Source organism: Castor canadensis, chromosome 9 (genome assembly GCF_047511655.1).
Source record: "Castor canadensis chromosome 9, mCasCan1.hap1v2, whole genome shotgun sequence".
Lineage (NCBI taxonomy): Eukaryota > Metazoa > Chordata > Mammalia > Rodentia > Castoridae > Castor > Castor canadensis.
Genome location: NC_133394.1, coordinates 52,166,701 through 52,191,783, shown reverse-complemented (window position 1 = coordinate 52,191,783; position 25,083 = coordinate 52,166,701). Strand labels below are relative to the sequence as shown.

The window sequence follows — 25,083 nt, the reverse complement described above, 5'->3', positions numbered from 1 at the left end:
GGTAATTTGATAATCTGCATTCTGTAATTATTTTGAATAAAATGAAGTTTACTGCATTTTCTTTTGTTCTGGTTGACCTTAAAGTGCTCAACAATTCAATGAAGCAGACATCTGCAGTTAGTTTTGGTATATAACAGTGGATATCTGGCATAAATTTGTGTTTGCCCTACATGTTATGCTTCTGCTAGAGTGCCTAACACCATGACTGTGGAGAAGACCTGTGTTACAGGGAAACTCTGTGAGTGTGATTTCTTGTCTCTTTGTGTTCCCACACACCCAAAGACCCCACTCTGTAACTTGGGAATTAATGACTGTCCAAATACAGGAAAGTTTTTTCTAGTTTATAGAGAAGCACATCAATCATACACATGCACAGTCACAAACAGCACTTTAATGCATAGTTTTAATTTAGAATCAGTAACTTTAAAGTTCTACATTAATACTCTTCTACAAAAATCAAGTAAGAAGAAAGGATAATTACTAGTTTGACTTTTGGCTTCTTTTCTTACCCACCTAAGCTTGGAGGACAGGATAAGCAATTGTGAAATGGACAGAAGTGGGGGAGAAAGGGAAAAAAAGAGAGTAAGGGAAAGGAAATGTCCTGTATAGTCCTCAGATTGGACAGACTGGCTTGGGATGACCTTGTGAGGGCTATCCAATATGAACAAAGCTTCAGAGACACAGCTGTAGAGGAACACAACAACGAATGTGCTCTACCATTTTTAACAGTAAGGAAGTGAAGGCAGACTTCTCTGGCTGCCTTTAAGAAACTGCTCTGCGGTCTAACCGATAACTTTGTCAGGACTTTGGCTTTATAAAGTTTCCCAATGTGGATATTAAACAGTTGAAATATTATAATACTTGTGAGACCTATTTCAGAAGATATTTCTTAAAACTTACTTAATGTATAGTGCTAGGTCTGTAGCTAAAATAGCTTGCTTGATTATTTTCAATGTGGTCTTGTATTCTTCAATGGAGAGGCCACTAAGAATCTGGTTGCCCTTTATAAAAAAGAAAACATTGTTAGCAGTATACCTGGGGAAAGAGTCATCAGGAACAAACTCTGAGTTAGTCATACATCTTAAATACATGCCTAGGATTCGGAACTCATTAACATGGAGGACAACTGCTTACTTCAGTACCATGAAAAATTTCCCCTCTACATTCTCACTTTCCCCACCCTGTCCTAAAAGAAAAAAGCAGCTATATAATGTTATACCTACCTATGTATCAACATGTGTTCCTAACTCTCACACTTCTTGGGTCTTAGTCTAGACCTAAAATCTAAATAGCTATATATCTTTTCCTTCAGGAAGATTAATTGCTATAATCCAACAAGTGAATATTTGAAAAACCAAAGGTATATTAATGGACGGAAAGAATGAAGTTGTGAAATTTTTATAGCCCAATCATGGAATCAGTCTAGATGTCCATCAACAAATGAATGGATAAAGGCAGTGTGTTACGTACACACAATGAAGTTTCACTCAGCCATTAAAAAGAATGAAATTATGTTGTTTGCTAGAAAAATGGATGGAACTGGAAATCATCATGGTAAGTGAACTAAGCCAATCCCACAAAGACAAGTTTCTCATGTTTTCCCTCATGAAACAAACAAAACAATCAACCAAGGTCATGAAAGTAAAAGAGGGACTACTAGTCAGGTGGAAAGGGAAGGGAAAGGTAGAGAGAGAAGGGGGGATAAGAAAGAGTACTACAGAGGGTGAATATGAGCAAAATACATTATATAGGTGTATGGAAATGTGATGAAACCCCTTACTATATATAATTTAATGTACACCAAGAAAAGAATGGAGTTGTAGAATTTAAAAACAACTGATTATTACAAAGTCATTTCTCTATGACTTTTGTAATAAACCCAGTACCATTTGCGGTGTAAATTTATATATCTTAATATCAAGAACTATGTGTTTCTGAGGACAATATAGGTGGGTAGCAGGCCTTGGCCAGAGGTGTGCTTACTATTGGTGGAATGAGAAACATGGGCTGTGACAGCTACAAGGAATAGTGAAAAGGGGGCTAATTCAGGTGCACATCATTGAAAGCTTTTGCTACATAATCATTTTTTATTTCTTGCCTGTAATTTAAAGCAGAGTGGTTCTCTAATCTTGAAATAAAACACACAACTCAGGCACTCAAGAGTATACTCAACACATCTGTAAATTGAATTATATGTGCTTCCTAAATCTTAGTGCCAAGACAATAATCCAGAGGCTTAAGAATGAGATGTGGAAGCAAAGGATTTGTTATGCTAGAACTGTGGGGTGTGCAAGGCTGGGTACAGGCCCATTGGTTAGATGGTAACTACATGCTGAAATTGTGGCATGGATCTAATTAATGACAAATATCTGTAATTACAACCATAAATATAATTTTTAAATACTAAATCATTTTAGCTCTTGGGCCAAATGAAGTCATTCAAAAGCTTCTATACTTTTATTTACTTTATGATAAAATTATTTCAAGCAGGAAATGAAATGTCTTTTGGTGTTATATTTTTATTTTTGTTTCCAAGAGCAGAGGCTATAATTTTTTGTGTGTAATTATGGTTATAAAGATAGCATATATAGACAGATCTTATGATTTGAGCCAGCCATATATACAACCAGATCCATGCATGTGAAGTAATAACATATTGCATAATAATTTACATTATCTAGTAAAAGAAGTAACTGTGACAGGAAAACTATTAAATATGCTTTCTAAAACTGTTTGCTTTTTGTTTTTTTGCTTTGGAACCAAATTGTAGTATGATAGTAAAGTGAAAGTTTCAGCTAAAGCACATTGACAACAAATTTCAAGGAAAGTACAGATGTTTTTACTATAACACATCATATACATTTCTGCAAAGTCTCAGTTCTGGAAAACTGCACACCAGAAATAACATGGTTTATAGAAAAAATAGTGTTGGGGGCAGACCACTGAAAATCAATACAACTTCAAAACCAGAGTCCAAACTGAACTGAGAACTGGTTCTTCCAGAGGAGACGTGGACTGCTCAGTCCTGCGGGTCTGGAGGCTACATCAAGGATGTGAGAGATGCAAAAATCACCCAGGTGGAAATGCTGCATTGTGAGGTCCTGAGGCAAGAGAACATGCCAAGAGCCTGAAGCAGTTCAAAGCAAGGGAGAGAGCCGAGGGTCCCAGGGCCCATTTTTAATATTTTTAAAATAGAATAAAAAGGGCTTCATGTGTAGGAGCTGAGTGAGCTTTCTTGCTGAAGGTCAAAATTCGACTCCCATAATTCTGGCACCTTTCACCCCAGACAACTTGTGTATGAAATGATACAACTGCTGCAGTACACTGACAACATTCCTCTACTTATCCGTCACACATAATCTAATTCATATAAGCAATTCCAGTTCATAGCAAAACAGTCTGTATTAGACCATATGCAAACTTCCTAAGGAGGTTATCAAAACAGAATATGCAACTTTTTTGGGCAGTGCTAGGAATCGAACTCAGGGCCTTACACATGTAAAACCTTTACTCTACAACTGAGCTATATCTCCAACCCAGGCTGCATGACTTTTAACCTTTCATCCACACTGAGGTGATTCTAGGAGGGTTAAGAGTGTGTTCCCTTTATCTCAAGTAAGAGAGAGGCATGGAAATTATTTCCTGCTGTCTGTTGGGTGGAGGTGGGATTGGAGTGGACTTGTGTACATTTCCTGTCTGGGATGTCTGAAAGGCAAGGTTCAGACTGGCTAGCCACTCTCTTACTCTGTGGCTATTCAGGGATATCCCCACAAGGGCACTCTGCAGGGATCATGAAATTTCCCATAAGAAAAAACTCAGTTTCAACATCTATCAGGCACAAAGAGTTAGCACTTGGAGCAGTACCAGTCTGTTTAGAATGTTCAGGACCCTCTTCTTGGCTATTATTTTTTTGCCATTCTCCAGCTGGAAGGGTAGGAAACTACATGGTGATCTAGGAGTGAGGAAGGAATTGGAAGAAACACAGGTAATGAATGGGAGAAGCCAACAAAGGCAGTAAGGAGTGAACCAGAAACTTTAAATCAAGTTCAAAATTTGGACTATTATCCAGACTGGACATGTTGGCTTGTGAACTGAGAACTGTATGTTATGTAGTAGGACCCAGAGTAAATAGAGGGCTTTTACTTATAAAACTGTGACCAGAGTGGGACTCCCTGAGTTTTCTTCCAGGGATCAGGGAAGAACTGGCCCCAGTGGGGAAACATACAGACATGGTGTTAAATCACTTCAAGATTATACACTAAGCCTGGTGCTCATTCAGGGTCATAGTTACAACTCTCATTTTTTTTCCTTATCATAAAGGTATCACATGCAGACAAGAGATAATGTGAATAATGAACAAACCAAAAAGAGAAATTATAAATTTCACTAGACAAACACTACTATTAATGTTCTGATATATATATTAATCTTTTCTTTAACATAAGTATGTTTATTTAGCACATTGTATGTTTTCTTACATTGATAAATATTTAACAAAATTGTTGAACAGCTTTATTCCTTAACAAAAAAGTTTGTTAGTGATTAGAAGTTTTGATAAAAACGGGGGGCTGGGGGTTTGGCTCAGTGGTAAAGCACTTAACTAGCAATGCATGAGGCCTTGAGTTAAATCCCCAGCACTGAAAAAAAAAAAAGTATAGTATTGCCTTTTGAAAACAAACCCCAAGCTGTATAAACCACTTCATTTGATTTAAAAAAATCAGAATTAACCAAGAGCCACAAAATACCTGTTCTCTTTCTAATTTGGAGTAACCAAACACAGCTGAGTAGCCAAATTTCCCTTATCAGGCAACATTAGACAGTTCTGGTTGTCTAGAGAAGCAAGGCTGTGGAGATCTCAAATGTTTCAGCTTTGCCTTTCTTACCCAAAAAGGAATAGAGTCTGTGTTCAAGAATTTATGATGCTGGGAATAAGTCCAAAACCTAAAAATAAGACTGAATTTATAATGCTCTCTTTTAAAATTCCACACTAATAAATTAGGTACTTACGGGACTATTGAGAATCATCAAGCATTGGTCAAAGTGATGATGCTCCATGATTGAGTGGCAGTAGAGCTGAGCAAGTGGGTGCTCGCTTCTGAAAAACACATTGTTAAGAAAGAAAGCAACTTCCCAAACACGTCAGTTTAGCTGTTCATTCTTGTTAATGTTACTTAACTAAAAGAGAAGCTACTTCACAAAATTAAACCAACAATTTTCTCTCCTGCTGAGAAAAAGGGTGAGGTTGACTCTGGGAAAGAAAAAGTCGAACTTTTCGAATATCAATGTAATTGCAGACAGTGTGAACAGTATCATTGGTTTTAATATTGAATGAAACAGTAGACGAAGGATAATGACAAAGGACTAATTCCCCCAACCATGAAACAAAGTATTTCTGTGTTGTATTTCAAATATTGTTATACCAACAATATTTTTCAATTTCAAAACTGCAGTTGACTTAAAATCTGAAACAAATTCATATGTTAGCTTTTCCTCTGAAATAAAGATCAAGCCAAAGGTCAATCTTAGCCACATATAAGGAGAAGAACTGATTGAGATGGAGTTAACTGGGTGAGTGACAGAATCCCAGAATCCGAAGGGGGACAGTCAGTGGAAGGAAGGGAGGGAAAGATGAAGAGAGAGAGGGAAGGAGGGAGGGATGAAAAAAAGGAACGAAATGAGGGAGAGGGAGATAGAAAGGTTATTTCAGTGTGGGATATCCTGTTAGCTCTTAATTGAATTTGGGGAAGCAGCAGACACTGGCTGAGAAAGGGGGGGGGATATTATACTATTTATTAGATGTGTGGAACAGTCACAAATAAAGTTCTGAAGCATGATAGGCACAGTTCTCTACCTCATTTTTCTCATGGCCCTTCACACTTGAAAATCGAGCACAGTTTTCACTATTTCTTCTTCAAAAGAAGTACTGAAAACATCTGCTACTAAAATTTACAGGAGAGGGGTTTATTAATTGCAAAGCTTCACACAAGCATTAGGTAATATCATTGGTTTGTTATTTCTCCATACTACTATTTGAACCATTATTTTGCTTTGCATGTGATTTGTTGGGGATAGAGAAGTTGTCCAAGGCTGAAGAAATGCAATGTAGGAAAAAAATGTAGGATAGTGAGAGAAGCTTCAGGGAAAACACAAATAATAAAATGAAAATAAAGAGAATGAATAATCTCAACCTATTCTTATTGCTTAAACTACCTGTCTGCTTGTCTTCTTTGCTCGCATATTTAATGAGTTGTAATATGGAGCAAGTACCATGCTCACCATTGGAAAATGGAAAGTAACATGAGCAGATTCGTGAAAAAGTATTTGCTGGAAACAAGACAAGGGAGAATTCCAAGATGGCGGCTAGAGGTAGGAAGCAGAAAGCGACCCTCCTATAGTGAAATCTTGGAGAGACGCTGGAGACACACTTTGCAGGCATAATCACCGAGAAAAGGCATAACTTTGACTCCTCCACATCTCCAGCCGGCGCAGAGAATCTCCACTTCACGTTAAACTGAGAACCGAGGAGGGCCCCCAGGGCCGCCAGTGGCCGGCGCCCATACGGCTTGGGAAGACGCGGACCAGGTGAGCTTCGCGGTACCGCGGTTCCCCCACAGACAAGCCTGGGCCAGAGCAGCATAGCCCCCTGGACAGACTGACCTCCACCCGGGAAAAAAAGAGAAACTGAGTACTAAGCAATAGGAACAGTTAAGACACGCTGCAAAGAGGGTGGGGCACCCTGAGCGCTGAAGATTGGGGGAAGGGAACCCTTCCCGGGACTGTAAATAAACGAGCCGAGCCGGGCAGGCCGGAGAGGCTCTGGCGGGAGCGGGGCATGCCCAGCAACCAGGAGCGAGAAGCTTGTGAGAGAAGGGAAGACCCACTTCCCACGTGAACTGCAAATAAACACGCAGGCCTGATAACGCGGGGCAGTGTCACCTTTCCCAGTGCTTGGAAAGGGGAAAGCCTGTAGCAGAGAACCCCCTCCCCCGCACAGGAGAACTCTGAGCAAACAAAGCCTGTGGGACCAGGTGAGTGCTAGCTCACCCCAGAGATCTGCATAAATAACGCCGCCAGCTACAGGCTGAGAGCAGCAGGCAGGCAAGCCACAGTTGCAGATACCACTCTCAGAACTGCCTCCAGATGCTTTTTCTTCTTTTTCTCCCTACCTTTGATGAGAGAATAACCGAATTACACCTGCAAGCCGAAAAACTTACTGAAACTGTATTGCATTTGAACTGGGGATACATGGTGGGGCTTTTTTTTTTTTTTTCCTTCTGTGTGTGTGTGAGTGTAGTTTTGTTCTACTTTATGCATCCCCTTTGATGAGACAACTACAGAACAACATCTGAGGCACCAACTCCAGGACTGGAGATTGAGACGGACATCCAAATTATTAAGACTGAAATTGCATTGCATATAAACTTGGAAGTTTTTTGGTTTTTTTTTTTTAATTTTCTATTTTCCATTTTATTTTAATTCATTTTTATAAATAGATATTACTTTCATATACTTATTTTTTATTTTTTTTATCTTTCATTTTCAATTCTCTCTGTCTCTATTGTCTGTTCAGCTTACTGTCAATTAGTACACTAACACTCCATGTTTATACCTTTGAAACTCTCTTGTCTGATACCTTGTTCTGCTTTCTCCCTCTTGTCTGTATATTTGTTTTCTCCTTTTCTATAACTTCTTGCTTTCCATCTCAGCTCACTCTTCCATTCTCAATATTACCATTGTTATTATTACAAGCTAGAAAATACTTAATTACACACAGTACAGGGACAGTAACAACACCAAGGACAATGACAGGAAGACAGAAAAAACAAGGAAACCAGTTTCCCCACAGCAAAAAATTAGTACAGGAACCAGAGGGGAATGAAGAGAACAGAAACTCAGATCCAGACTCCAACAAAATGAAGATAAACTATGCCAAAGGACCCAATGAAGCCCACAAGAATAATTTAAAAGAAGACATACTACAAGTACTCAATGAGAATTTTATAGAGATGATACTGGATAGGGTCAACCAAAATGTACAGGAGACACTCAAGAAATTCCAAGACAATAAAAATAGAGAATTTGAAAAAGCAAAAGAAGAAATAAAGGAAACCATAGAAGCACTGTATAAACACCAAAGTGAAAGAGAGAACACAATGAATAAATGGATAAATGAACTCAGGACAAAAATAGACAACAATAAAGAAGAAAACAGCCAGGATATGGAAAACCTTAGAAAAAAGAACGAAACAAACCTGCAAAACAAAACGGAAGGCCAATCCAGCAGAATAGAACAAACAGAAGACAGAATCTCAGAACTTGAAGATGAAATGGTAATTAAAGGAAAAACTGAAGAACTATTAATTAAACAACTCAAGACCTGTGAAAAGAAAATGCAAGAACTCACTGACTCCATCAAAAGACCAAACTTGAGAATCATGGGCATCGAAGAAGGAGAAGAGGTGCAAGCGAAGGGAATGCGTAATATATTCAACAAAATAATAACGGAAAATTTCCCAAATCTAGAGAAAGATATTCCCATACAAATGCAAGAGGCCTCCAGGACACCAAACAGACCAGATCAAAATAGAACTACTCCACGACATATCATCATTAAAACAACAAGTTCAGAAACTAAGGAAAGAATACTGAAGGCTGTAAGAGAGAAAAAACAAGTAACATACAAAGGTAAACCCATCAAAATCACAGCAGACTTCTCAACAGAAACATTAAAAGCAAGAAGAGCGTGGGGTGAGATCTTCTGGGCACTGAATGAAAATAACTTCAACCCCAGGATACTCTACCCAGCAAAGCTATCATTCAAAATAGATGGAGCAATAAAAGTCTTCCATGATAAGCAGAAACTAAAACAATATGTGACCACAAAGCCACCATTACAAAAGATTCTGCAAGGGATCCTGCACACAGAAAGTGACACCCAACTTAACCATGAAAAGGCAGGTAGCACCAAACCACAGGATAAGAAAAAGCAAGACAGTAGAGAGTAACATCAAGTTAGGTACACACAACCAAACCTTCAAACAACTAAGATAACTAAATGGCAGGAATCACCACATACCTATCAGTACTAACACTTAATGTTAATGGACTTAATTCACCCATCAAAAGACACCGTTTGACAAAATGGATTAAAAAAGAAGATCCAACAATTTGTTGCTTACAGGAGACTCATCTCACCGACAGAAATAAGCATATGCTTAGGATGAAAGGCTGGAAGAAGATTTACCAAGCCAATGGCCCCCGAAAACAAGCAGGAGTAGCAATACTTATCTCTGACAAAGTAGACTTCAAACCTACATTGATCAAATGAGATAAAGAAGGACATTCCATACTAATAAAAGGGGAAATAGACCAAAAGGAAATAATAATCATCAATCTGTACGCGCCCAATGTCAACGCACCCAATTTCATCAAACATACCCTGAAAGACCTAAAAGCATATATAAACGCCAACACAGTGGTTGTGGGAGACTTTAACACTCCATTATCATCAATAGATAGGTCATCCAAACAAAAACTCAATAAAGAAATCCAAGATCTAAAATATGCAATAGATCAAGTGGACCTAGTAGATGTCTACAGAACATTTCATCCAACCTCTACACAATATACATTCTTCTCAGCAGCCCATGGAACCTTCTCCAAAATAGATCATATCCTAGGGCACAAAGCAAGCCTCAGCAAATATAAGAAAATAGAAATAATACCATGCATACTATCTGATCACAATGCAGTAAAAGTAGAACTCAACAACAAAAGTAAAGACAAAAAACATGCAAACAGCTGGAAACTAAATAACTCATTACTTAATGAAGAATGGATCATCGATGCAATAAAAGAGGAAATTAAAAAGTTCCTAGAAGTCAATGAAAATGAAAACACAACCTACCGGAACCTATGGGACACAGCTAAGGCAGTCTTGAGAGGAAAGTTTATAGCCATGAGTGCATATATTAAAAAGATTGAAAGATCCCAAATCAATGACCTAATGATACATCTCAAACTCCTAGAAAAACAAGAACAAGCAAATCCCAAAACAAATAGAAGGAGAGAAATAATAAAAATAAGAGCTGAAATCAACGAAATAGAAACCAAAAAAACCATACAAAGAATTAATGAAACAAAAAGTTGGTTCTTTGAAAAAATAAACAAGATCGATAGACCCCTGGCAAACCTGACTAAAATGAGGAGAGAAAAAACCCAAATTAGTAGAATTAGGAATGCAAAAGGGGAGATAACAACAAACACCATGGAAGTCCAGGAAATCATCAGAGACTACTTTGAGAACCTATATTCAAATAAATTTGAAAATCTTAAAGAAATGGACAGATTTCTAGATACATATGATCATCCAAAACTGAACCAAGAGGAAATTAATCACCTGAATAGACCTATAACACAAAATGAAATTGAAGCAGCAATCAAGAGTCTCCCCAAAAAGAAAAGTCCAGGACCTGATGGATTCTCTGCTGAATTCTATCAGACCTTTAAAGAAGAACTGATACCAACCCTCCTTAAACTGTTCCATGAAATAGAAAGGGAAGGAAAACTGCCAAACACATTTTATGAAGCCAGTATTACACTTATCCCAAAACCAGGCAAAGACACCTCCAAAAAGGAGAACTATAGGCCAATCTCCTTAATGAACATTGATGCAAAAATCCTCAACAAAATAATGGCAAATCGAATTCAGCAACACATCAAAAAGATTATTCACCACGACCAGGTAGGCTTCATCCCAGGGATGCAGGGGTGGTTCAACATACGAAAATCAATAAACGTAATAAACCACATTAACAGAAGCAAAGACAAAAACCACTTGATCATCTCAATAGATGCAGAAAAAGCCTTTGATAAGATCCAACATCATTTCATGATAAAAGCTCTAAGAAAACTAGGAATAGAAGGAAAGTTCCTCAACATTATAAAAGCTATATATGACAAACCTACAGCCAGCATTATACTTAACAGAGAAAAACTAAAACCATTCCCTCTAAAATCAGGAACCAGACAAGGATGCCCACTATCTCCACTCCTATTCGACATAGTACTGGAATTCCTAGCCAGAGCAATTAGGCAAGAAGAAGGAATAAAAGGAATACAAATAGGTAAAGAAACTGTCAAAATAACCCTATTTGCAGACGACATGATCCTATACCTTAAAGACCCAAAAAACTCTACTCAGAAGCTTCTAGACATCATCAATAGCTATAGCAAGGTAGCAGGATATAAAATCAACATAGAAAAATCATTAGCATTTCTATACACTAACAATGAGCAAACGGAAAAAGAATGTATGAAAACAATTCCATTTACAATAGCCTCAAAAAAAAATCAAATACCTAGGTGTAAACCTAACAAAAGATGTGAAAGACCTCTACAAGGAAAACTATACACTTCTGAAGAAAGAGATTGAGGAAGACTATAGAAAGTGGAGAGATCTCCCATGCTCATGGATTGGTAGAATCAACATAGTAAAAATGTCGATACTCCCCAAAGTAATCTACATGTTTAATGCAATTCCCATCAAAATTCCAATGACATTCATTAAAGAGATTGAAAAATCTACTGTGAAATTTATATGGAAACACAAGAGGCCACGAATAGCCAAGGCAATACTCAGTCAAAAGAACAATGCAGGAGGTATCACAATACCTGACTTCAAACTATATTACAAAGCAATAACAATAAAAACAGCATGGTACTGGCACAAAAACAGACATGAAGACCAGTGGAACAGAATAGAGGATCCAGATATGAAGCCACACAACTATGAGCAACTTATCTTTGACAAAGGAGCTAAAAATATACGATGGAGAAATAGCAGCCTCTTCAACAAAAACTGCTGGGAAAACTGGTTAGCAGTCTGCAAAAAACTGAAACTAGATCCATGTATATCACCCTATACCAAGATTAACTCAAAATGGATCAAGGATCTTAATATCAGACCCCAAACTCTTAAGTTGATACAAGAAAGAATAGGAAATACTCTGGAGTTAGTAGGTATAGGTAAGAACTTTCTCAATGAAACCCCAGCAGCACAGCAACTAAGAGATAGCATAGATAAATGGGACCTCATAAAACTAAAAAGCTTCTGTTCATCAAAAGAAATGGTCTCTAAACTGAAGAGAACACCCACAGAGTGGGAGAAAATATTTGCCAATTATACCTCAGACAAAGGACTGATAACCAGAATATACAGGGAACTTAAAAAACTAAATTCTCCCAAAACTAATGAACCAATGAAGAAATGGGCATGTGAACTAAACAGAACTTTCTCAAAAGAAGAAATTCAAATGGCCAGAAAACACATGAAAAAATGCTCACCATCTCTAGCAATAAAGGAAATGCAAGTTAAAACCACACTAAGATTCCACCTCACCCCTGTTAGAATAGCCATCATCAGCAACACCACCAACAACAGGTGTTGGCGAGGATGCGGGGAAAAAGGAACCCTCTTACACTGTTGGTGGGAATGTAGACTAGTACAACCACTCTGGAAAAAAATTTGGAGGCTACTTAAAAAGCTGGACATCGATCTACCATTTGATCCAGCAATACCACTCTTGGGGATATACCCAAAAGACTGTTACTCCAGAGGCACCTGCACATCCATGTTTATTGCGGCACTATTCACAATAGCCAAGTTATGGAAACAGCCAAGATGCCCCAGCACTGATGAATGGATTAAGAAAATGTGGTATCTATACACAATGGAATTTTATGCAGCCATGAAGAAGAACGAAATGTTATCATTCGCTGGTAAATGGATGGAATTGGAGAACATCATTCTGAGTGAGGTTAGCCTGGCTCAAAAGACCAAAAATCGTATGTTCTCCCTCATATGTGGACATTAGATCAAGGGCAAACACAACAAGGGGATTGGACTATGAACACATGATAAAAGCGAGAGCACACAAGGGAGGGGTGAGGATAGGTAAGACACCTAAAAAACTAGCTAGCATTTGTTGCCCTTAATGCAGAGAAACTAAAGCAGATACCTTAAAGCAACTGAGGCCAATAGGAAAAGGGGACCAGGAACTAGAGAAAAGGTTAGATCAAAAAGAATTAACCTAGAAGGTAACACACACTCACAGGAAATCAATGTGAGTCAATGCCCTGTATAGCTATCCTTATCTCAACCAGCAAAACCCCTTGTTCCTTCCTATTATTGCTTATACTCTCTCTACAACAAAATTAGAGATAAGGGCAAAATAGTTTCTGCTGGGTATCGATGGGGGGGAGCGGGAGGGGGTGGAGTGGGTGGTAAGGGAGGGGGTGGGGGCAGGGGGGAGAAATGACCCAAGCCTTGTATGCACATATGAATAATAAAAGAAAAATCAAAAAAAAAAAAATAAAATTAGCAAAAAAAAAAAAAAAAAAAAACAAGACAAGGAATGTACATATTAGGGGAGCTGGGAGACAAAGCAAGAGAAAACCTGGATTAGAGTGGTGGCGGCTAGAGGAACAGAAGGGGAGTTATCCGAGAGCTGCTTGGGGGTAGGTTAGATAGGAGTTGGCAATGGATCCAGATTGGAAATGTGAGAGGGAAGATAGAGGGCAAAAAAGGAAAAATGCTAAATTTCCTTGCATAGCCACAAGGATGACGATCTAATCTACTGATGTAAGAAAAAAGGGAAAGATTAGAGGTAGGGGGTGAAGAAGGAAGATAGTGAGGGGAGTGTTGGATCTGTTGGTTTTAAGTTGCCTGAGGTATTATCTTATTGCCTACTAATGCAAAAACTTGGGTCTGGGTCGGAGATACAGATTTTGCATGCATCAACCTGCAGATGGCAATCCCAGCCAGAGGGACAGATGAGATGATCAGAGAGATATCCTGTAATGAGGATAAAGGCCTGCAACAACAAAAAAAGAGATCTCCCTTTTGAGTCTTTTCCTGCATTCCGTATTCTCCCTGATTTTCTATTCTGGCAACATAATTTTCTTATCATTTAGATTAGATGAGTTAAAGTCAACTTGAATACAGCAATTGTCACTTTCCTCATTCTCTTCTCTTAAAATGAAATGAAAAACCTTTGAGTATCTGTTTTTCTCATTTACATAAAAAAATCAAGATCTGGGTATGGCGGTGTATGTCTATAATCCCAGCACTCAGCTGTACTACACAGTGAGACTGTCTCAAACAGTCAACATAAAACAAAAAAAGAAATTCAAGGACACGGTATTAGTTTATGATCAACTTTACTCTGCTAAGTGTTAGCTGCTTACAAATCTATCACCCATTAGATTGTAAACTTGAATTTGGTGACATTTGTTTTGCATAACAGTAACAATTTCGATTTACTGAGAGCCTACTGCATGTCAGGAACTGTGCTACATAGTTACTGTAGTCCATGCTAAATAGCACTTCTATTCACACATCACAATCCTTACTCCCACCTCTTACTTCAGCCGCTGATGCAGTACCAGGTTTCACACATGCCGTAACAGACTTCATGCAGAGACCAGTTAGAAGGTACCATATACGTCTCGAATCTGCCCTGAAGCTCTCTGACCCCACAGCTGGTACCCACATGTATGAAGTCTACACTCACCTATCCAATCTGGAAGTGTGGAGGAGTTATGGCCTGCTCACTTCTTGTGGGTGAACACTTCTGAGTCTCATTTCAGTACGCATCAAAAGCACTTAGTAGAATTGAGTATTAGTTTCTTGTGTGGGCAGACATCTGGATAACTTATCCTTCTGTTGGCTTTTCCTCCTTCCCTGCTTCATTCCCAGTTCTCCATTCCTGCTCCTCTGATCATAGTCACTATCGGCACACCAATTTTTGTCTCAAGCTGTGCCTTCTGTGTCACCTAACCTGACACCTCTCTAAAATTGGCACTTTCGTATTTGCTTTTGAGATGACCAAAGGTTCAGAGAGATTATCTTCCTTCTCACAGTTGTATAAATGGTAAGAAGAGTGTTCAAATGTATCCTCTTCACTGTGTCACACTGTCTCACGATACCATGACCTAGTTAGGAGCTGGACTAGGAAATGCAATTATGTGGCTATGACACAAACAAGTCAGAACTTCAAATACACATTACATTTTTAGATGATGCAGAAAGGACTGTTTCGCATTAGAGAAAATTTTTAGCTGTGAGACAGACAAATGCAAATCTTGTTTGTCTTTACTTACATTCTAAAAATACAGATTTATGAACCAATAAAAGGGTGACAAATGCCTCAAATTTCCTGTTTACAGAAATATTTGTGGAAACCAATGTATCCTACATCCTGTTGCTTTTCACTGTTTAAAGACAAAGCTATGGTGCCTCTTTATTTGAGGCTCCGTCAGAGGATCTACTTAAACCACTACTGCTGCACAATTTTATTCTCACACTGATGTTTGTGTTAATGAATTGGCATGCTTTCCCTCTCTTTTCCTCTGTCCTGCACAGTTGTTGGTCACAGCTATGAACTGTTACTAGGCCTACTATTTTATCCACCATAACACAAAGCAAGGTCTTCAATGCCTATCATTAAGAACATCCCCTGCAAAAAGAGATAAAACCACACAGCATTTTCTCTGTGCTACTTCTAAGCACTTTATGCTTATTTATAGTCCTTTATCCTTATAAAACCCTATAAATAGGTACTGTCATCATTCCATTTTATAGAGAAACCGGGGTAGAGAGGCTAAATGACTTGTCCAAGGTCACGTGATGAGAGGAATCAGCACTTGAACTCAAGCGTCTGACTCGAATTGGCCTTTCATCACCATAGTCATCATGGCTACTGCATGGTCATGTAAGGACTAAATGAACAGTAAGAGAGAGAGAGAGAGAGAGAGAGAGAGAGAGAGTGTGTGTGTGTGTGAAGTACTAGACTTCCAAGTGCCACATGATAAAGGCTATCTTTAATGTTAGCTTCTATCGTTACTTGCTTCTGACATTAGGATTAATTGAACTTGCACTTTATTCTTATTCAGATCTCCAGTCTCGAGATCTCCATCATCAGCAGGTATTTCCTCATTCTGAGATAAAATGGATTCTATACAGTTAGAACTTTGCAAATTGTGAATTTAAGCTCTCTCAGATCCTGCCCACCCTCTACTATCACCATGGCATCCAGGACTTCAGCCCCTCCCTGTTCCTCTATTAAGAACAGAGCAAACTATGGCACAGATCACAGCCACCAGGAAAAATTTTTCTGCTTATTTTATTATATCCCAGAGCATACATGTTAACTTCCCAGCTCTTTTTGTTTTTATCAATGGCACCATCATTGCTCTAATTTCTTGGACTAGAAGTCACGATTTTTCTCCTTCCTTCCTGCATATAAGTAGCTGTCTGACATTAAATTAACATTTTTTCTCCTTTGCCTCTGCCTCTCTAGCCAATATGTGATTTGCAGTTTATATCTTGCTTGCTGCAACAGCTTTCAAATAGAACTTTGTCGTTTTAATTTCTACCCATTTTTCTTGTAGCTTACTTTCTGACTTTTTCTCTAAACAATGTCTTTATTGCATAAAGCAATAGCTTTTATGTTTTTTTTTTACTATATCAAGTCAGAACACACTAGTTTTATAGCCCTTAAAAGATCAGATGGATCTTGTAACTTCTACTTGTCCATCCTCTATAGTAATTCACTATCTACCTGAGACCACTCTTTTTTTCCCCCACATATGTGGGAAAAGTAGGCATGAGCAGTGAGTTCTTTCCCCAAATCTTTTTACTGGCACAATTGTAGTCCTCCACAGTGGAAGTATTCCTAATCAAGGAAGGAGTTGAAGAATGGAGCAATGGATCAAGGCACAGCTTCTATTCAGGGACTACCTTATTTTGAGTAATTTTCTAAAAAGTTGCTTAAGAATAAATGAGGAAAATTTCAATTGCTATCTTTGCTACATCACAATCACTTTTTTCTTGATGTACTGCTCTTATTTTTGAGGCTTCTTTTTATTGTTTTGATTTTTTTTCCATATCAGTTTGAGTATCTAAGGTCTAGACACAACATACCTTTTTAAAAGAGAGTACTTTATGTGGGAATGTTTATGGTACTTTTATTATCGTAAGTGTCCTTTCGCTAAGAAAATCCTACTTTAAGTCTTACTTGGTTACCAGTAAAGAAAGGAAGAAAAAAAAAAATCCCTGGAAGAAATAAAAGTTTCAGAAATGGCTTTAACGTTTTTAAAAGAGTTATTATTACTTGGTCAAAATCTGCTTTGTGTGAAAGAAAGATTCTGCAATCTATGATTTTTCCCAGAACTTTTTTTTTTTTAAAGAGAGAAGATGACATTTCTCCAGATGTTTCTTCTGGGTAATTATTTTTAAATAAACAAAGGAAAATCTAGCTGAGGTTTTTTTTTTTTTGTTTTTTCACTTAAGCAGAGTAACATAGCATATGAGAACAATCTATACAATAACAGTCCATATACTAATAATGTGACATTAAGTTGTGAGCTAGGGAGGGAGTGTAGCAAATGCTGACTATCCAATGCCATACTACACAGTTTGACTACATAGTATATATTAATTGTGTGAAGGGGTTTCATTGTGATATTTCCATACATGCATATTATGTACTTTGATCATACTTACCCCCTTATTACTCTTTCTTCTTTCTTATTCTTCTCCCTCTTTTTTTTTTTTTTACAATTTTAATGGGTTTCATTATGCTATTTTCATATATGTGCATATAATGTATTTTGGTTATATTCAGTCCCCATCACACTCTTATTCCACTTCCTCACCCAACAGTTTCCCTTTTACATTCATGTCCTCTATTTTTTTTAGGTCAATGTGCCCTTTCATAATTACTCTCCATGTCTGTGTGAGGCTCAGGATTGTAATTACTTGATAAAGCTCAGGGGACAAAGGACATGTCACCCAGTCAGTTCTGCAAAACATGTAGGTTTCTAAGAAGAAACACCCAAACTATGATAGGCAAGAACTTTCTATCTTTTTCCCAAAGGCTAGCACAAGACATGGTTGCCACATCATTACAGTTCTTTTTATATGAAGTTCTCTGCTTATTTAGATAAAGGGACTGTGATTAGAGAGCATTCTCAAACACCCTCAAGATATCAGACATCTGGAATTTCCTTAAGTGATATCTCGATTAGTTGAATCACTTGCATACTTAATGCTCATTAGTAAGAAATTATGCCAGTAAAATGTTGACTTTTCAGTCAAATTGCTGAGAGAAAAATGTCACAATAGTTCAAAAATCTGATGAAAAATGGTAACACTTTTATCATCTCATTTGTCATCACAAATGACACTTAAAGTATGGCCCTAGAAAGAGTCTGAAGTTCGTGTTGCGAGGGTTAGCGTCTAACTCTCAAAATGTGCCAATGAGTAGACTTCAGATCATGCATGGTACAACCATCTCTAGCTGTAACACAATACATACACACTGGCCTTTTACTTGGTATGTGTGTGGTCCCTGAAAATTTATAAAAATCACTAAGGTGGGTGGACTACTATCTGTATTTTATACATCAGGAAATTAAGGTATAGAGACATTAGTTCCATGCCCAAGGTCACACAGGGACTCTGTGTCAGAGCTATGATTTGAATCCAAGCCTGACCACAAAGCTTAAGTGCCCCAACATTGCAGTACATCCACTAGGGACTAATTCTCTCCCTACTCAGCACTCGCTAAGTGAGCAGGGCCAAGCTAAGCCCTGCTATTATCTTTTCTATTTCAGGGTGAAATTCTATACTTTCTGAACTAGTCTTCATAGTTTTCTAAAGAAGCTCTTCAGCTGAGTGTACATAATTGGAGGCAAAACTGCTGGTAATTATCTAATGAAATAAGATTCTCAACATCAATTTTTTTTTTGAACTTCAGGCTTGGAAATGTGAGTAACACAGAATTGGTCTTGTATTTTTTCTCCAACTTCGCTTAAGTATAACCTGAGTACATTATGAGTTTGGCCAACTGAAATTGTTTACCATTCATTTTTTTCCTCCCATGGCTCTATTTTAAAAGCTACAGGCATAAAGTTTAAAGGCAACATTTTCTTGTTTTCCTGGGAAAACCATCTTACCTCTGTATGTATGAGTTGTTCACACCACGGTGATCCAAATCATGGCTGAGTGCAGCGATTAGCAATGCAAGTATCTCTAGGTCGGACAGCTTGTTCTACGTGACCAATGGCATTGGAGGAAAAGAAAAGGAAGGTACAACTTGGTCAAAGACATTCTGCTACCTTTCTTCAGCACTCTTGCTTTCGTCTTCCTTGGTGCTTTATATACGCACTTGTGTATAGTCAGAGAGGATTCACCTCAGCCTTCTGTTTTGCAGGGAATAGGTTGTACTTTGTTGTTCACAATGGATTATTACAAATGTCACTTATCAACAGAAAAAGTTGAAATGCCTCAAAAATTAATAATCTGCCCACCTAGAATAAATACCACTGAAGTTTAATTACTTACGTGTATGTGGAATGATCACAATAAACTTTAAAGGATTATTTTTTTCTTAATACCTGCAGATTCTGCTTTATTCTCTGCTATCGACCTCTATATCCTTAAGGAGTGTAGACAGTGGGAATATTAAGCAAAACAACAGAAATAATATTGTCAGGAATAAACATTTGCACAGTATGTCCCCAATGCAAATATAGGTTATTGTTGAGTATCACAACAGTATTATTTATACTCCTGTTTCTCTTTATTACTGAGAAAACCCAAGTTAAATTATCATGTCAGTTCTATTCTGTGAGAACTCTCAGCACTATAAATAGGTTTAAAAGCATATATGAAAATCATCATTTTATTATTCATCATAAGAAGCCAGAATAGCTTTCAGTGATGATAATCCTGATGACACTTGCATACCCTCAAATAAGTTTATCCTACTTCTTATAAATGTTTGTTAAGCAGGAAAATATAGCTTTTAGTATAATAGTCATTTCTTCTATTTATTTTTTTTACCTTACTTAAATTTTTCTTTTTTTTATTTTTGCTGTGCTAGGGATCAAACCCAGGGCCTTGTACATTCCAGGCAAGAGCTTTACCACTGAGCTACATTTCCCACTCAGTTGTTTTTTTAGATCTAACTAATTAAAATGTGCACCCTATGAAAACAGAGACAAGATAACATTTTTAGGATTTTTTTTTTTTAAAAGCAGGGAAGTTCTGAATTAAAACAGCTATATAATGGTTGCTTGGGATGACTTACTTAGAATAACTAGATGATTCCCATTTAAGTTAAAATCTAAGGACAGAGAAATGGATAACATTTGGTCTGGAAAGGAATGAATTACTTGAACATTTTCTGCGTTGATCTTCCTTTTACATAGTTTCAGGTCAATGTATACAAAACCAAAACCCTTTTGATTAAGTAGTACTTAGAAATATTAACTGAGTGTTCCAGAGAAAATAAAAGAGAGAACCCTGACCTTATCTAGGAAGCTAAGTTTAGGACATGGGTGGTTTTTGAGGAATCCTACTAGGAAATACAAGAAATGTGATACTTCTTCTGAATCCTGTAGCATCATTCTCTGAAGAAGGTGTTTATTTGCTACTACTAAGCAATAAAATATGTTAAAAGTGTGTTAAATATACAAATGATTTTAATACCTACCTGAATTTTGCCTGCTTTTAGAGCAGCAAACATGCACTGAGCTGTGTTAAAGGCATGTCTCCAATTATGATAGGCAACGTTCTTCCGATAATTCTTCTTAACACTCAAAATCCATCTGCAAAGAACCTTTAGGAAATAAAGAAGTAAAAATAGTAAAAAGTAATTGGCAACATTTATCACACATTAACTATGTTCCAAGCACTGTATAAAGCATTTCCATTCTATCCTTACAACTGTGGGAGGCACTACTGTTTTTATCATTTTGCAATGAGGAAACAGGCAACTTGCCAGTTGCTAATAAAGGGAGGACCAGAATTCAAACTTTAGCAGTTTGACTATAGAACCACCGTGTTAACTACTACCTAGCTAAATTAGATGAAAAATGTACAACATCTCCAAGAAAGGTCAAGTAAATCTGCCTTATTCACAGATTTGTTTCATGTGGTTTTGACCAAGCAGTCAAAAACATAAATAAAATCAAAAGAAATTTAAGCCAGGTGCCGGTGGTTCACGCCTGGAATCCTAACTACTCAAAAGGTAGAGATCAGGAGGATCGTGGTTCAAAGCCAGACCAGGTAAATAGTTCATGAGACCCTATCTCGAAAACATCTGTCACAAAAAAGGGCTGCTGGAGTGGCTCAAGATGTAGGCCCTGAGTTCATGCCCCAGTACCACCAAAAAAAAAAGAGAGAGAAAAGAAATTTAAAAAGTAAAAATTTTAAATTCCTGCTTGTGCCTTACATAGCTCAGTTGACGTGGAGTTCTGTCTGTCCCACGTTATGGTTGGTAGTATTTAAATCCTGTGATCTGTTAAGTATTTTTCTTTCCCTTAATTTTGTGAAAATTTGCTTTCCCAAAAGCAAATGTGCCCCCAAAGCAAGGTAAAAGTGAATGTGCTTAACTGTAGTGATAAAGTGAAAATACAAGATTTATTGAAAAGCTATGTCTTTGGTGGAAGTTGGGTGGTGTTATGGGAAAAATGAATCAAGTATTGCAGCTCAGCACTGAACTCTATGCATCTGGAGCATGAACAAGTTTTCCTCAATGGTAGTGTCCTCAGACACATATACCCTTAGATATCAAAGGTCTCCTGTATTTTGGCATGGGTAGAGTACTGACTAACTTTTTAAGAGGTTACGTCTCTGTGGCATCAATTAGGAGAGTCCAAGGAGCCAAATGTGCATGAATTCACCTTAAGAGAGCAAATTCTTCCCATGCTCCCAAGCTATATATCTGTGAAAGTATTTAGTGGAAAGCTCTGCAAGTGGACTGAGGGCAAGTTATCTAGCACATGTCCAAGGGAAAACTGGAACTGCAAATTCTAATACCATCATTAATTAGATCTTTGTCCTTTTAAGTTATGTTTAAACATCAGGCAGAGTTACTGTTTAGCTATAAAAGAAACAAAATTTTGAAGATAATATATGCTAAGCTCATGTTTCCATATGGAGAAAAAAAGTACTTTATAAGACTGGAGGTGAAAAGGCTAGACTGTTCAAGGAAGTCTCACAAGTTGGGTTTAATTCAACTTCTAAGTGGTGTATTAAATAAAATCCCCAGGGACTCATGGGCCCTAAGCAAGGTTGTTCTGTTTGTCTTAGCCTCAGAGTCTGCCTCTCTTCAAATCTGAATGATTTACTACACTTTGGGGGATTTGTGAAAATAAATACATGCTTCTCCTTGCATATTACTGGTGATGCTGCAAACACAAAGAGCATTGCCTTGAGGAATGGAAAAAATACCAGGGAAAAGAATTTTGCTTTGACAATGTTCAACACAGCATGCTTGGTTACAGAGGGAGGCCAAAAACAACGAGGTTTCTTCACTGTTGATAGACACTGGTTATACGTGACTCGGTGGGAAATCAGTGCTTTCAGTCTTCCCTTTTCAGTTCTGTTCTAAGGCTAGTTCACAGGGGATTCTAGCAACAAAGAACCTCGATGTCTCCAACCTTTGGCCCTTGGAATTACTGTTTTGTTTTTTTTTTCCAAGCAGAGGATTTCTGTGTGCCTAAGATCGACGTGTTCTCTGGGAATACAATTTCTGAATAAAGTCTGTTAGGAAGATGATGAATTGATCTTACTAGGAGAATTTTATGTAAAAAGTTGTAAGTTATCTTTGATATGTTCAGAAACTATACAATAGTATATTGTAGAAAATTACCAGGGATTAATTAAAGCAGCAAGGAAGACAAGCAGGAAAATCAGAAGCTCAATACATGTTATTTATCTTTTTATCAATCCTAAGTTTATAGATACAATTAAATATGCACATATTCCCTATAATCTGAAACAATAATTAAAATGATTGTGTATGAAACAAAAATTACAGGTAGACTATTCCATTATATGTAGTTAAATGGATCTAATTAAAATATACCAAACAGAATTGGGTAAGTTAATGTTTACAGTAGTTATAAACTAGATTTAAGTAATTTTAGATTCTGTTACCAGATGTTCTCAACAACATATGGAAAATTAGGGTCCTGTCTAGTAAATTCTTGGTGGATATACCTGGCAACATCCACATCTGTAATTGTTTTTTTTGCAATACTAGGAATTGAATGCAGGGCCTTGCTCTACCACTTGAGCCATGATTCAAGTCCTGCAACACAGTATTTTGAGCAGGACTACTGAGTAGTTATTTGTAGTTCAGATAAATCTGGACAGCAGGTTCAATTCACTGAATGAATCTCCAATAATTCTGGGGGCATCCAAAGGCCTGAGTGGTAGACTTAAGATGCCACCAGAGAAAGAGTAAAAGAAAACAGCTCAGTTCCTGTGTTCAAGAAACTCAGTCAAAAGTGAAAACTATAAATATGTAAATATGAATACATAAATATAAATAAATTTAAATAATGTAATAAATTTATATATGTGAATATAAATACATAAATAAACAAGCAGAAAATTGAAAGCATGATGCCAATCCTAAAGCTTTCTTAGTCTTTTGAGTCGGGCTCTGAGAAAAAGAAAAATATGTGGCAGCATAAAGTGTAACAGACATAATTCTAGGGAGAAAAGCACGTAAAAGAGAAAGTGAAAATAAGCACAGCACATGCAGATTTGTTTGAGTAGAGTCAAAGACCAGAAAGATGCAATGATTGCAACCCTTATAAATTAACTCGATATTTGGAAGCCAAGTGGAGACTTGAAGATCTATCTTTCAATATGAAGTACTCTTTGTCAGGGCCATTTCATGATAGCATCATCCTGTCTAGCAAGAACATTTTAATTTTATCATTCTAAAATTATACTGACAATAATATTTGAAATAAACAAATAGATGAGGCACTAAGCAGGAAGTCCAACCAGAATAATCACAGTTGTCAGGTTGACATTGCCCAGGATTAGAATAAGAGTTATCCACACAGAAAAGGAAAGTAGATATTAGACATCAAAGTAAAATATTTTTCTATGGATAAAAATCCAAGAAAAGGTAAGAATAAAGATTGTTACAGATACTTTGAGTGACTGTCTTTATTACCTAACCCTCAAATGGTACCTAAAAGCCAAATAAATGAATTGATTTATAAAAGTTTCATTAAATAGTACAAGAATCACCTTCCTGTGTTCTGGCCAAAAACTTCCAGCAGAATCATTACTAGTTTCAAGTATGGGAGTTCCCAGGAACAGAAGGGTTTGAGATACTGTCAAGGTTTCTATGTTCCTGCATCTAGCAATAAAAAATGAGACTCAAGCTTAGAAGTTCTGGCTCTAAATGAGACCTTCACCCCTTTAATAGACAAGGCTTTTGAAAATGAGCCCTATATTCTATGACACAGAAAGGGTTTTATAGGTGATATAATCACCACCAACTTTGGCCTAAGAATGGGATTACTGACGTGCACTCTACATCTGTGGGTTAAACAGAATATTCGACAGAGGAATACATATGCACACATATAAATATCACATGGATGCATGTGTAACTCTCACAGACTTCCATGGGGCAGGAAAAACATTTATGCTAAATTAACAGATGAGGAAATTGAAAGGTAAGAGAGTAATTGCCCAAGGGAACACAAGCTAATCACTAGGAGAGCTGACTCAAAACCTATCATCTTTCTACTCCACCATGCATCTCTATTTCTTCATTTGTAAAATGGCAGTAATAATCACAACCAGAGGAACTTTCTTGAGAGCCTGTTAATAATTAAAAGACACAATATTTGTTAATCAACACAATCTAACACACTTGGTTTTCATCCAAGAAAGAGTCATATAAACTTCGGTTAAATTGAAGAAAGATTAGATTTGGGCCTTCCGTAATACAATAAATGACTATATTAACTTTAGCTGTATTCACCATTAGTTTTCTTTCCTAACTGTGAGGCCCTTCTGAGTGAGGACAATTCATCATTGAAATGTGTTACTCGACAGTGCTGAGTACACAGAATATGTGAGTAAACTTTCATTATCTGAATTAACGGAGGCCTAAGTACATGGACTTTCAACTGATCAGAAGTATCATCAAAAGCAAGACTGCTGAATGTTCTCTTCAGATAGTCCCTTCTGTTCTC

General features: G+C 37.3%; 1 protein-coding gene across 4 annotated transcripts in view; it reads right to left on the bottom strand.

Moving 5' to 3' along the window:
* Pde5a (phosphodiesterase 5A) overlaps window positions 1–25,083 on the bottom strand; it is a 123,587-nt gene that overhangs the window by 15,873 nt on the left and 82,631 nt on the right. For all 4 annotated transcript variants that reach the window (XM_074041617.1, XM_074041618.1, XM_074041620.1 and 1 more), the window contains 4 exons: window positions 20,562–20,687; window positions 19,021–19,115; window positions 5,008–5,095; window positions 901–1,001 (listed from right to left, as the gene is read on the bottom strand). In XM_074041617.1, the coding sequence (XP_073897718.1) occupies window positions 901–1,001; window positions 5,008–5,095; window positions 19,021–19,115; window positions 20,562–20,687 (410 nt within the window). The remainder of the gene's footprint in view (window positions 1–900; window positions 1,002–5,007; window positions 5,096–19,020; window positions 19,116–20,561; window positions 20,688–25,083) is intronic.